Source organism: Phoenix dactylifera, unplaced genomic scaffold (genome assembly GCF_009389715.1).
Source record: "Phoenix dactylifera cultivar Barhee BC4 unplaced genomic scaffold, palm_55x_up_171113_PBpolish2nd_filt_p 000343F, whole genome shotgun sequence".
In the NCBI taxonomy this organism is placed as follows: domain Eukaryota; kingdom Viridiplantae; phylum Streptophyta; class Magnoliopsida; order Arecales; family Arecaceae; genus Phoenix; species Phoenix dactylifera.
The window spans coordinates 433165-447022 of NW_024067803.1; the positions used below are offsets into that span (position 1 = coordinate 433165).

At 49.8% G+C, this 13858-nt stretch overlaps 1 protein-coding gene across 1 annotated transcript; it reads left to right on the forward strand.

Moving 5' to 3' along the window:
• Window positions 1–11484: 11484 nt before the first annotated feature.
• LOC103711457 (cell wall / vacuolar inhibitor of fructosidase 2-like) lies at window positions 11485–12048 on the forward strand. The gene has a single exon (XM_008797595.3). It carries the CDS (start codon window positions 11485–11487, stop codon window positions 12046–12048), a length of 564 nt encoding a protein of 187 aa, XP_008795817.2.
• The last annotated feature ends 1810 nt before the right edge of the window (window positions 12049–13858 follow it).

Consider the following 13858-nt stretch of genomic DNA (forward strand, 5'->3'; position numbering starts at 1 on the left):
CTGCAAAGATGGCGCCCCCAAAGACAGTCAAAGAGGTGCAGCGGCTTACCGGATGGGTTGCCGCCTTGGGGAGATTTGTCTCCCGATCGGCTGAGCGCTGCCTCCCTTTCTTCAAGATCCTTAAGCGGCCAAAGGACTTCCTGTGGTCAGAAGAATGCCAGCAGGCCTTTGAAGAGCTCAGGCGCCTTCTGGCCTCTCCCCCGCTACTCACCAAGCATCAGCGGGACGAAGTTCTTTACTTATACCTGGCCGTCTCCCCAGTTGCAGTAAGCTCGGTCCTAGTCCGGAAAGAGGACAAGCTCCAAAAGTCGGTTTACTACATCAGCCGGGTCCTCAGGGATGCCGAGACTCGATATTCTAAGCTTGAGAAGACAATTTTTGCCCTTATTATCTCGGCTCGAAGACTCCGGCCTTATTTTCAAGCACATACAATAGTCATACTGACCGACCAGCCTATGAAGCAAATATTGCAAAGGTCAGATCGTGCGGGGAGGATTGCCAAGTGGGCGGTCGAGCTCGGGGAGTTCGACCTCGAGTATCGACCCAGGCCGGCCATTAAAGCTCAAATACTCGCCGACTTCCTCGTGGAGTGCACCTTGCCAGATGACCCCGAGCTACCGTCTGCACCTATGAAGGGAACCCCGGGGCTACCATGGGTCCCATATTCGGACGGATCCTCAACTTCGGGGGGTAGCGGAGCTGGACTCATCCTCACCAGCCCGGACGGAGTGGTGGCCGAACAAGCCTTGCGCCTTGAATTCCTGGCCTCAAACAACGAGGCAGAGTATGAGGCTCTCATTGCTGGGCTCAAATTAGCGAAGGAACTGAAAGTGGAAGACCTGAAGGCCTTCAGCGATTTCCAGCTGATAGTGAGCCAGATCCAGGTAGACTTTGAAGCAAAAGAGCCATCAATGCAAAAATATCTCCAAAAGGTGCGGAAACTCACGTCTGCCTTGGGCTCTTTCAGCATCCAGCACATTCCCAGAGCGGAGAATCTCAGGGCAGACCAGTTGTCCAAACTGGCGACCTCCCGCATGAGCGAGCTTTCTAAGGAGACAACGCTCGAGTATCTTCAGACACCCAGCACGGAGGAACCCGAACCCACCATGTGCATCGACTTCGAGCCGAGCTGGATCGACGGGTTCGTCCGCTATCTCCAGGACGGAACCCTCCCCCATGATGAGACAGAGGCTCGCCGGATCAAGTGCCACGCTTCCCGGTATGTCCTATATGAAAACAAGCTCTATCGTCGATCATTCACTTCTCCTCTTCTCAGATGTCTCCGCCCCTCTGAGGCGGACTATGCCCTCCGAGAAGTCCATGAAGGAATTTGCGGAAACCACCTGGGAGGTCGGGCGTTAGCCTATAAGATCCTGCGGCAAGGATATTATTGGCCCACGCTCTAGAAGGATGCAACGGACTTCGTTCGAAAGTGCGACTGGTGCCAACGGAATGCCAACATCCAACGCCGACCTTCGGCCCTGCTAACTTCAATCATCGCCCCCTGGCCGTTTGCCCAGTGGGGGATCGACATTCTGGGGCCCTTTCCTCTGGCCACCGGGCAAAGAAAATTTCTGGTCGTCTCCATCGACTACTTCACCAAATGGGTTGAAGCTGAACCTGTAGCCCGGATCACCGAGCAAAAGATGCGGGACTTCGTGTGGAAGTCCATAATCTGCAGATTCGGACTCCCCCGAATCCTTATATCTGTCGACAATTCGACAACGTCCACTTCAGAGAATTTTGCTCCGAGCTCGGCATCGATCACCGCTTCACCTCGGTCGCCCATCCTCAGACAAACGGGGAAACGGAGGTAACTAATCGTACTATTTTGCAGGGACTCAAAGCTAGGCTTGATCGATCCAAAGGACAGTGGGTCGAGGACTTGTACAACGTCCTCTGGGCATACCGGACTACGTTCCGATTGCCCACAGGAGAGACCCCCTTCAACCTAGCATATGGCACAGAGGCTGTCATCCCGCTGGAAATCGGCCTCCCTTCTTCAAGGGTGGAGCACTACGACCCCGACTCCAACTCTTCCCGACTCAGGAGTAATCTGGATCTCGTTGAAGAGACACGAGAGGTCGCCCGGGTCCGTATGGCAAGATACCAACAGAAAACGGCCCAATACTACAACTCCAGAGCCAAGCCCAAGCTCTTCAAAGTAGGGGACCTCGTCCTCAGGAGAGCCGAGGCTTCTCAGCCAACTGAGCAGGGAAAGCTCGTCCCAAATTGGAAAGGGCCGTATCAAATCGCTCGAGTACAACGGCCCGGAGCATACAAGTTGAAATCCCTCGAAGGGACTCCAATTCCGCGAAGCTGGAACTCCGAGAAACTACGAATGTACTACCAATGAAACTCCTAGGGGTTCAAGACAATCAGGAACATAGATTCAGTCTCCTTTTTACAAATGATTTGTCCATTCCAATAATTATGATCATTTCTCCTAATGTCGGGTCGTTTGTGATCCTCAGATTTCTCGACTAAGATCGGGATGCCTCGAGGCTCGACCGTAGAGTCCCAAACTCCCTCGACCTTGGGAAGTAACGCAGGACGATAAAGTATCGACTTGGCGCAAGATTCTCCGACAAGGTTGGGATGCCCCGAGGGTCGACCGTAGAGTCCCAAACTCCCTCGACCTCGAGAAGCGTCGCGGGTCGATAGAGCGTTCCCAGACCCATCGACCTGACGTACGATTCCTCGACTAAGGTCGGGATGCCCCGAGGGTCGACCGTAGAGTTCCAAACTTCCTCGACCTCGGAAAGCGTCGCGGGTCGATAGAGCGTTCCCAGACCCATCGACCTGACGTACGATTCCTCGACTAAGGTCGGGATGCCCCGAGGGTCGACCGTAGAGTCCCAAACTCCCTCGACCTCAGGAAGCATCGCAGGTCGATAGAGCGTTCCCAGACCCATCGACCTGACGTACGATTCTTCAACTAAGGGCGGAATGCCCCGAGGGTCGACCGTAGAGTCCCAAACTCCCTCGACCTCGGGAAGCGTCGCAGGTCGATAGAGCGTTCCCAGATCCATCGACCTGACGTACGATTCCTCGACTAAGGTCGGGATGCCCCGAGGGTCGACCGTAGAGTCCCAAACTCCCTCGACCTCGGAAAGCGTCGCAGGTCGATAGAGCATTCCCAAACCTATCGACCTGACGTACGATTCCTCGACCAAGGTCGGGATGCCCCGAGGGTCGACCGTAGAGTCCCAAACTCCCTCAACCTCGGAAAGAGTCGCAGATTAATGGAGCATTCCCAAACCCCTTCAACCTCGGCGGGCGCCATCGGGCCCATGAGAAGCCCGAGTTCTCCGAAAGTCAAAGAATGACTCCGAAAGTCGGCAAGGAAATAAGGCCGCCCACTCCGCTACGAGGAGCGCAATTTTGGAAATACGAAAGGTACATCCTACTTGATGCTTGCCTTGTTATATTTATCTACATATTGCCAGCCACATCCCGATTAAAATCGGGACCTTATTCTGGACAAGGTCGCATTGCTCTTGCAAGTCGGTTTAGTCTACTGACCTCATGCATGCTCCGTCTACCGATAACCTCCTCGACAACTTATGTGAACCCACAGGCACCAGGGCCATTTTCGGCCCTCATACGCAGAAACCCCAACGTTGACCTATGAAGATGACCTCGGCCGCGGGCGTACTGATCGAGCTCGAGAAGGTCGAGGTATCCTTTACAGGTTCCGGCCCCGCTCGCCGAAGCCTCGGCGAAGGAGGAAGCCGAGATGTCAGGTTCAAATTCCAGCGGAGATGAAGACCATCAGACACTGATTCTGGCAATAACTAAGCTTTTTATTGACCTACGGTCCGAAAGCCGAGCCCGAAAGCTCGGCTAGACCCCCAGATAGCGGCCTATGCAAGTCTAGCACGGCCCCGCTCGGAGGTCTGAGGCCCGAGCTCGGTGCCTCAAAAATCTAAAAGCCAAACACGGCGACCTCCGCGATCTTCAAGTCCGAGCTACAGGACTTAGAAAAGTTTCCTAGAATCTAAGCTCGGAGCTCCCTCTAGTTAGCGTAATCAGAACTCAGGAAAGCGAAACATAGTCAAAGAGAAATATGCCTTTATCAAGCAACTCGAAAGCTAATATACAAAGTTGAGGGTCGGTAAAACAATCAAGTTAAAGTTCCGGCCTCGTTTACAACAAAAGATCAACGCGGAGTGACAAAAAGGATTTTTCATTAATAAAAGGCCCAAAGGCTAAGTACAAAGTTGGAAGTCGACCATTCAAAAATTTGAAGGCCGACCTCGATTACAATGGAAAGAAGAAATAAATCTAAGTCCTAAGGGGCGGCAGTCGCGTCGGCGTCACCCTCGGGGTCATCTATGGCGATGACTGGAGGGTCTTCGGCGGGCACGGGCTCGGGGTCTGCGGCAGGGGCCTCGGCGGGTGCCTCAGGAACGCCCTCCAACTCGGCCACCGCCGTTGCAGGCTCGACTGCGTCCAACTCAGCCGACTCCGCCTCGGATGCCAGGGCGGCGGGAACGTCGTCCGAATCGGAGCCGTAACCCAGTTTCATCCTCGGACGAATCGTCGAAAGATCGAACTGGGGGCAGATCCGGGCCATCTGCTTTCGGAAGTTGTCGAAGCCCCGGAGGAACCTGTCGAGGTTTCCTCCCCTAACATGTCGCGAAACTCCTCTGATTCTTTGAAGGAGTCTATGGCATGTTCGGCCCGCTCGAGTGCCCTCCTTTCTCGAGCCTCCAGTTGCTCGATCTTGAGGCGCAGGACCCCGCCCTTATACCTGAGGCCCGTGACCTTGGATTGGACCTCCCCCAGGCGCGCCTCCGAGGCGCGCAGAGCTGACTTGGCCAAAGAGTGGGCAGCCCTTTCTTCTTCAAGCACCTCGACCATTGCTAGGCGCCCGGCCTCAGTGGCCTCCCTCCGCGCCTCGGCCTCGGCCAGCGCCGCCCCCAACTCGGCGATCTTCTTCTTGGCCAGCTCCAATTGCCGGCTTATTTGCCGAGTCTCTTCTTGGCACCCTTGGGCAATGAATACCAGGGTGTCGACTTCATGGATGTGCTGCAAGAGAAAAAAGGTAAAGCGATTACGAGTTGAAAAACATAACATATTCGCCAGCAGTCTAAGGAAAATTGGGAAAGTAGCTTAACCGAGCGGTATTGCGGTAAGTACCGTCGACAATCTCTTCCAGCGGCAAGTTTCGGAACTCGGCCCGGTTCGCTGGAAGCATCGCACGCCGAAATACGGCGCGTGCGACATCGGCGTTGTAGATGGCCGAGCTCCCCTCGAGGAGTGGGGATTTTGGCTCGGCCGACTCCTCCCTCTGGACCCTTGAAGAGCTCGGCTCGTCCGAGCTAGGGGCCTCGGGGCCTCTAACTTCGGGGCCTCTGGTCGGCTCAGGCCCCGGGCGCCGTAAGCGAATTACGGTCGGCCCCTCCCGCTGGGTAACGGGGGCGGGACAAGGAGGGGCCGCTGGGCCCGCATCGCCGACGGCCCGTGTCCGCCCCTGATCAACTGCGGAGGCCCCCGCCTCCGGGCCTCCCGTCCCGGCCGATGTGGAAGCACCGGCCGACCTCGACTTCTTCCGAGGCTGGGGAATAGCCCCCCCGGCCTCGGCCTCCCGCCTCTTCAGTCGAGAGAAGAGGGACGTGCTGCTGGTCGGCATATGGGGGATGTCTGAAACCAAAAATTTTCTTAAGTGTCAGACCATGTTAGTAAGAAAAGAAAACAGATAAAAACAAAGCGATGCGACTACTCTTACCCTCGGGGCGCGCCAAACTCAAGCCCACGCTCGCCAAGGCCTCCTCCCGTAGGAGCTCGGTTAGGTTGAACCCCTTCCCGAGGGCCCGTAGGGAGTCCAAGACCCTCAGCTCCCTCCCCGAGGGCTCGGAGAGCCTATTGAGAGCTTTCAACCGAGGGTGCCCCCACCTCGGGTTGAACCCCCACGGCGCCTCGGACGCAAGAAAGAACCCGATTTTATCTTCCAATCATGAATAGAGGAAGGGGCACCCTGAAAGAGTGACATACCGCCCCGAAAGGCGAAGTATAGCCACCCCGCATCCGCCGGATTTTTCTTAAATAAAAAACACCGGCGAAAAATACTCACCGAGATCGGGATCCCGTGCGTAAGACACAAGGACAAGAACCCGATTATGGTCCTCCACGAGTTCGGAGCAAGCTGTGCTGGAACGAGTTGATACTCTACCAGCAAGTTGTTCACGAACTCGTGAACAGGGAACCGCAGACCGGCCCAGAGTGTCTCGCGATGGATCGCGATCCGACCTGGGGGCGGCCGCGTCACCCTATCCTCCGGCCCCGTGGTTTCGAGACGAAACCCGGGCTGGAAGAAGAATCGGGAGCGGATTAACTCCAACTCCTCCCCCGACAAACTCGACCCTACTTCCTTTGGACCGAGACCCATTTTACAGAGAAATGAAATAAACTAAAGGTAAAGAGAGTAAAGAGGAGGAGGAAGAGGAACCCTAGCTAACACAGGGTGGAAACCTACGGAAAAATCGCCGGAAATCGCTCCGGGCACCGCCGGCAAGATTTGGTCGAAAGGTAGGATGAAGGAGGAAACGGCAAAATGAAAGGCAACCAAATGGAACTCTTAAGGCAAATTCGTGGGGTTTATATAGACCCCCCTGACGGCCCAGATCGGCGGGTTCGGTTCCCACCCTCCGTCTGGATTACGCCATGTGTCGGCCTCGGAAGCCGAAGCACCGCATTTACTCCAGATCAATAAGTCGGGTACAAAATCGAAGCACCGTCCCATCGGATCTCACGGCCTCATCATGGGTCCGCAAAACCGGACCACCTTGAAAGACGAGTGGACGTCACCCCCGCTCCCTTCATTTAATAAGCCTCAGGAACACGTGGAGCGCCGATGTAACCTCAGCCTCCCCAGATCACTATCCTGCCAATACGAGATCCGAAACATCCGACCTCGGATCATGCCGCGTGTTCATTTTGAGGCGCGAAACGGCGTACCCATTTAAGAGGGGGACATCGACCATGAGATCGAGGCGCCGCCCCATTGAGCCCAGGGACCCTCATTATGAGTTCGCCGTACGAAGCAATCTCGAAGATCCAAAGGGCGTTGTCCCCGTTGTAGTTGCTTCGGGATGCGTAAGGACGCAGACCCCGTTATAAGTTCGCCATGTAGAGCGATCTCAAAGGGCCAAAGGGCGCAGACTCCGTTTTAAAAGCTTCATGGTACGTAAGGGTGCGGACGTAATCCCCTTCGGCCTCAATAACCACAACGACGACTTCTACTTCCTACGTCCGAGCTTGCAAGCCGCTCAAACTCGGAAGTCGGGGGGTAGTGTGGGGGAATACGGTTTTCTCCCAGCAATATAGTAACCCCGCCCCTAAAAGGCCACATAGCCGCCGACCTTGGATGACTGAGGTCGGCGTCCGACCTCCGAACGTCCGACCTCAAAACCTTCGACCTGGAGAATTTCCGACCCCAGAGGTCTGTCCTTGTCGACCACCTACTACGGCCGAACCCCTCCGAGGTCCGGCCGAGGGCCATATCCTGCCACTGCCCCAGCATTTATTGCGCATGACCTCTGCAAGCCCCCGGTTCACTCAAAAATTAATGCAAATCTCCGGCCTACTCAACCATTAATGCAAATCTCCGGCCTACTCGACAATTAATGCGCACCTCCGGCCTACTCAACAATTAATGCGCACCTCCGGCTTACTCAACAATTAATGCGCATGGCTCCTATTATCTACGGACCCATGGCTCTCCACGGCAAATCAGCTCAGCGGAGTCCAGTCAACCGTGATAAGTCTCTGATCTCGGCCTTACCTCTGACACCAATCCAATGATTCACTCGATCGCGTGCCAGCTCGGGTCGTACGACGGCCTCATTTCTGACATTAATGCAATGATTCACCCGATCGTTTGCCAGTCCAAGCAACATGCCGAGCCGTACGACGGCCTCGCCCCATCACATCACAGGTAAACCGACCCCCCTATAAAAGGGAACTCTTGCTTCTCAAAGGGGGGTTGGACACAGAAAACTCTAAAAATACTGTTCTCATCTTTCTCCTTTGAACACAGATTGCCCCCTCTGACTTAAGCATCGGAGGGCCGGCGCCGGAAGACCCGGCCACCGGCTTTTCTGCAGGCACCCCGACGGAGGACGCCGCCGGCTGACGGACCGCCACTCTCCTGTGTCCACCGCCGCTCCCCCTCCTCGACCGACGATCGCCCCCGGGTCCAATTTTCAGCAACAGGAATCACCAGGTCTTTACTCTTTATCATGCAACTACAATATCATATGTTAGTGACACTTCTACCCCTAATGACTTTTCAGTGCGGTTCCCTTTCTATCCATGATAACTTGCCTTTGAATGACGGTAACATCTTAAACACAGATTTTTCTTAGACGACTTCGTCTTAGCTTGCTGACTCCAATATGGGTCAATACATCGTCCTTGACTTGATCTCCACCGAAACTCAAATATCTTAATTTAGTTATGCAATGCCTTATAGATCGAAAAACAGGAAAAACTGTAGAAAACAAGCTTAGACTCCTCAAACATTTTAATGTCTGCTTGATAAACTTTTCTGGACAAAGAGAATGCAGGAAGTTTACTTTTGCTTCACAACTCAACCACACAATGTCTCACCCTAAGAATCGATTAACCAAAGATTTATCGACATCAGAGCCTCGACTGTTTAATAACGTTTATATAGGAAGCCATTAATACGGAAGTAACAGAACAAAGGTGGCAAACCACACTGACTTGTCACCGGACTGATCTAGGACAACCCAAGAGAATTCACTGCAAAGCTTCAGCGAAAACTTTTGCATGCCATAAGAATTTGTTGACATACAAAACCCAAGAAGAGATTTGTCTGAGCTAGTAGCAACATGCTGAACACGAACAATGTGCCCCACCAGGTCATCTCATCATGAGACTTCAACTTTCACAACAAAGTATTGGCAAGCAATATAAGATGCCTTCCTATCACAATCTATCATAAACTTTAGAATTGGATACCCACACTCTTCGAGCCTTGTGTTCGTGAAGGCAATCTTGGACCGCACAATCGAATGAAAGATCATGGTATCCATGATTCGAGTGTCCTGTGAGTCAATGCTTCCAAAAATGAAAAATATATCAAAGAAGGACACCTGAGCGTCCCCTAAAGCACGTGACAAATTTAATACCCCACTTTTTCAATTCATTGTACATCAGACGTCAGATATGACCTAAAACCCCTCTCATAATTAGAATTTCAGCCCACAAAAATAAGTTAGACCTTTTGCATCGACCGGGCCGGGTCGAGTTCAATCCAGGCCGAAACGCAACGCGAAGGGCCGACAGTCTGGGCCGAGAGCAGCCCGACCAGATAATCGTAGGGCACAGCACGGTTCCCAGTTTCGCTGCCGCGGGGGCCGAGGAGAGAAGTGGGAGGGAAGAAGAGGACTATAATGGAGATGGATAGCCTTACCCGCGGATGGTGTCGAGCGATGGCGTCGTCTTCGTCGGCAACTGGAAGCTCACGCGTTCATCCTCTCATGTAGCCGGGAAAGAACGGCGAGATCCGATGGGCCGTCCCTCGTGAAAGAGAAAGTGGCGTTTGGTGTGGGGAACGGAGGGAAAGAGGAAAGGGATTTTTTTTTCCTTTTTTAAAATCCGAGGAGAGGATATGAATTTTTGCACACAAGACCCTGGCATTCTTCTGGTTTCTGTATTAATTTTTTGGTGTTTATTTTTTGAAATTTATATATTAGTCCCTGTTATTGTATTGTATAGTACAAGGGAGATGGTACATACATATATTCGTGCGCGCGCATGGCTATGGTTGTTGCGTTTTTACTAAAAAAAAAAAAGAAAGAGAAAAAGGAAAAAAAGAATGGCTGCTGTTGTCCATTGAGCATTGGACCAAACCTGTGGGACTGGTAGTATCTCATAAGGCACTAATATAACATGGAATTATATTTATCAAAAAATTATAGCATGTGATTATAGGTAGAAACTATATCAACTTTTTCACCAAGTTACAAAAGAAAAGGGACATTATATACTCATTGTGACGGAATAAGATGTCTTTCATGTCATCTTTCCCATAATTATCATATGGTAATGTTGCCATTAATCGGCCTGATGAGAAATTTGGATTTTGGAGAGCTTTACATTTTTTCCATGTGCCAGTCAAAGTTCGACATAAATGGTGTTTGTTGGCACCAGGAGGCCTATATATATATATATATATATATATATAATTATCTGCCAAGTTCCCAAGTTATATTTGCATTGACATGGTGGAAGCGATAGCAAGTGCTACAAAGCACAATAATGGTATCGTCACCATATTTAGTCAGTTAGCCTTGATATTAAAGTCATGAATGATATTGCATTCTTTTTGATATAAAATTGGCAATGCCAACTGATAATTTATTGAGATCATAAAAATTATGAGGACCTTTTGTATCAAACACCTAGAGACCTTAGCACCATTTCCTTGAAACTTTCTTGAGCAAGATATTTGGCAACAGTCTACGAGGGTTCTGTTATAGCGAATACGATCACCACTATTATCTCTCGAAAATAGGTAGATACTTGATAGTCTTGTCCACCGAACCAACAAAAACCGCCAGCATAGTTCTCAAAATTGAAAACTTAAACATCTGTAAATATATGGATTGAATCTCTGATTGAACAGAAGTTGGAGGTCCTTTGCTTCAAATTACTAACCATGATGGTATGAACTACTTGAACATGCCTTGTTTTAATTGAATGATCAAGCTATCCATGCTATACATAATTATATCATGCATGCATGCTCTTTAATCTCTCTCCTTTATTTTATGAGTAAAATTAATGATGGGCAAGTCCATCAGCTTCTTTTCATAGCAAGTATGAAAGAAGGGCTAAAGAACTATTGGAAGGCTTTCTAAATAAACCAGTAGGGTGGAAAGAGTACCCCAACTCTAACATATCGATCGAAGACTAGGCCGGAAACCAACTTTACATATTACAGGAAGAAAAAGGTTCCCCAAGAGGATCCTACAGCCCCAGCTCCACATATAGTCCTGCCTGCCATCAATATTGTGTCCCTCTCATGCATGCATGCAACGTACATCTTTAATTAAGGAACCTTGTTTCTAAATTTAGACCTCCTTATATAAGAGAGCTCAAGTTATATGCCCTTTTGGGGCAGCTGGTCAAGGAAAGGGTGAGCGAATGTTGTGGAATGGCAACTGCATGTGTTAGTAAAAGGTGATGAGGAGAATTTTCCTTCGATGGACAGTCATGGAAAGGAGTGGAGAAGAGAGATTTGAGGGCATAGTGAGAGGACAACTGCCAATACAGAACCGAAGAACGATTCCTAGTCAACAAGGATTATTCCTACAATTTCGACCAAACCATGAAACGGAAGATAACTTCCTCTATTTAAAGAGCTTCCCTTGAAGCATAGTGTGGGCGTGGCAAGGAGGCACAGAGCGAGAGAGCGAGCGAGCGAGAGAGAGAGAGAGAGAGGCAGAGATGGCATCAAGATCCGTCTTTGTCTTCACAATTCTCTTGTCTCTTGTTCTGGTCTCCTGTCGCCCCACCGGATCATCCAACACCGCCAAAAAGATGATGATCAGGAAGGCATGCAGGAAAACAAACGACTTCAGATTCTGTGTCTCCACTCTTCTTAAGTCCTATCAACGTAGCACTGCTGCAGATCCCAAAGCCCTCACGAGGATCCTCGCCGAGCGCGCGCTCTCTAAGGTCGACGAAGCCAGTGCTTACGTCGAGAAGGTATTCTACTACCATCCAGATATGGTGGTCAAGGAGTACCTTGCGTTATGCCTCGATGATTACGCGCAGGCCGCGCAAAAGCTCAGGCAGATCGGAGACACCTTAGCAAGCGGTGGGGATTACAAGGAGGCGCCCAAGCTCTTGAGGGAGATCGCTAGCCATGCCACTGACTGCCAAGAAGCCTTTGAGAGGAAAAAATCACAAAGTGAACTTAACTATAGGCCTCCCAGGCCGTGTCCTCTCTCCCGGCAGAATAAAATCATTCAACTAATGGCTGAGGCTGCCGCAGGTTTATTAGCGTAGTGCAGATGGATGAAGACCCTGTCAATGGACTGGGGCACAAGATCACACCTCTCTAGATGTGATCTTTATGAAATATGATGGGGTCTGCATGAGTTACATCTTTGTTTTTCTCAATGTATAATGATGAATTGCTGAATAAAATCCCTGATCTTTTTTTCTTCCACTCGTGCACTGTTAGGGAGGAATGATTTATTTATATTGAGCTTCTTTTAAGCTGAGTGCATTATATCATCCTCAAAACTTCTCTGATCCTAGTTTAGATTGGAAAAATTATTATAATTACTTGAACCAGGTCCACCGCATCATCTGTGGACCATGCCAACCAAAATCCCACACATCTAAAGCTAAAAGGTGGAAGGAAAAGGGCGAAGAGCTGTGGAAATTTCAAACGGAAACCTCTGTTTAATCGGAATCTTTCACCCCGTTCTCTTCCCCCACTTCGTTCACTCCGGATCCCTCTCTCCCTTGTCCCTAGCTTGAAGCCTCTGCACGGGCCACCCGAGCCCATGCCGTCGGCGAACAAGATGATGAGAAAGGAGAAAGCGACAATGGGAGAGGAGAAAGGAGGCCGTGCGAAGCAAAGAGGAGAAAGGGCTGATCGGGTGCGACGGCTGGGAGTAGAGTTAGCGACTTATTAGTTCCAGGAGAGTCTAGATGGGATCCTGATCGATCAGATCCATCTCCTCTTCGGCGACGATCTAGCTGATAGGGTGTTGGCTACATCTCTACCCCTGGAGAGGTCGATGGACATGAGGGTGTGAAGATCGACTGGAAAGGCGAGAGTTATAGTCTGTGATCTCCAGACGATAGTGGACCCAGGGCCTACGCGACAGTTGGAGGGTCGTTGGATTTGGCGACTAGGAGTCCACCCACGTATGGCTTTGTTCGTGGAGGGTGGCATGGAGCATTCTTCCTACCAGAGGGATCTTGTCTAGGAGGGGGATCCCGGTACCGGCTGATTGTGAGGAATGCCCAGGGGAGGAGAAGACCATCAATCATTTTTATAATTTTTCAATTATTTTTTAAATGCAACATGAAAATGTCATAAATTATAATAAATGGAATATCTCATTGACTAAATTTTTATTGTTTATTAAGCAATTAATTTTAATGATGATGAGCAAAAACTTCGGTCATCAATGCATGCATCCTTAATACCAGCAACTACGTAGCAAATGGAAAACTACCTTACTAGAAAAAGTCTAGTCATTAATTCGGGTTGGACCAATATTGGCCTCAACTTAGTAAATTATGATAAATAGAAGGCCTCAATAATATCCAAAGATAAGAATTGTTTAATATAGAATAGCAAACAATTTCAAGAAGTATAATTTGAAGTCTTAATCATACAATTTCATTAATTTGTTTACGTATAGAATCGTATGGAAATGCTGTATTTTCTTTTTGTTTGAATCTAGGGCTTGATTGTATCAAGAGATGAGAATACTAATGTTGGGTGCTTGAGAATTATAATTTTTACATTCTATATTATTAGGTCGTGCTATTCAATTTTGCAAGTTGATAATGTTTTGTATTACTAATTGCAATTAATGATATACGAAAAATATAATAAAAGATAATATATCAGAGTGTTAGCTACATTTATCTTGATAAAGCAGCTGAATCGCGTGACCCAAAAAAAGGCAGCTAAATCCGAATCTGTAGACATGACCCAAGGGAGAAGGAAGACTTAATAATTGTAAAGCATCCTAATTTGCCAAACTTGCCGGAAGAAAAGAAAAAATAATTTAACTAATCAAACCCGCAAAAGATTCAGCATGGGGCTGGTGCATTAGTGCACACAATTAAA

Bases quoted from the DNA above. Each gene is read 5' to 3' on its own strand.
- LOC103711457 (XM_008797595.3), top strand. From the start codon at position 11,485: ATGGCATCAAGATCCGTCTTTGTCTTCACAATTCTCTTGTCTCTTGTT.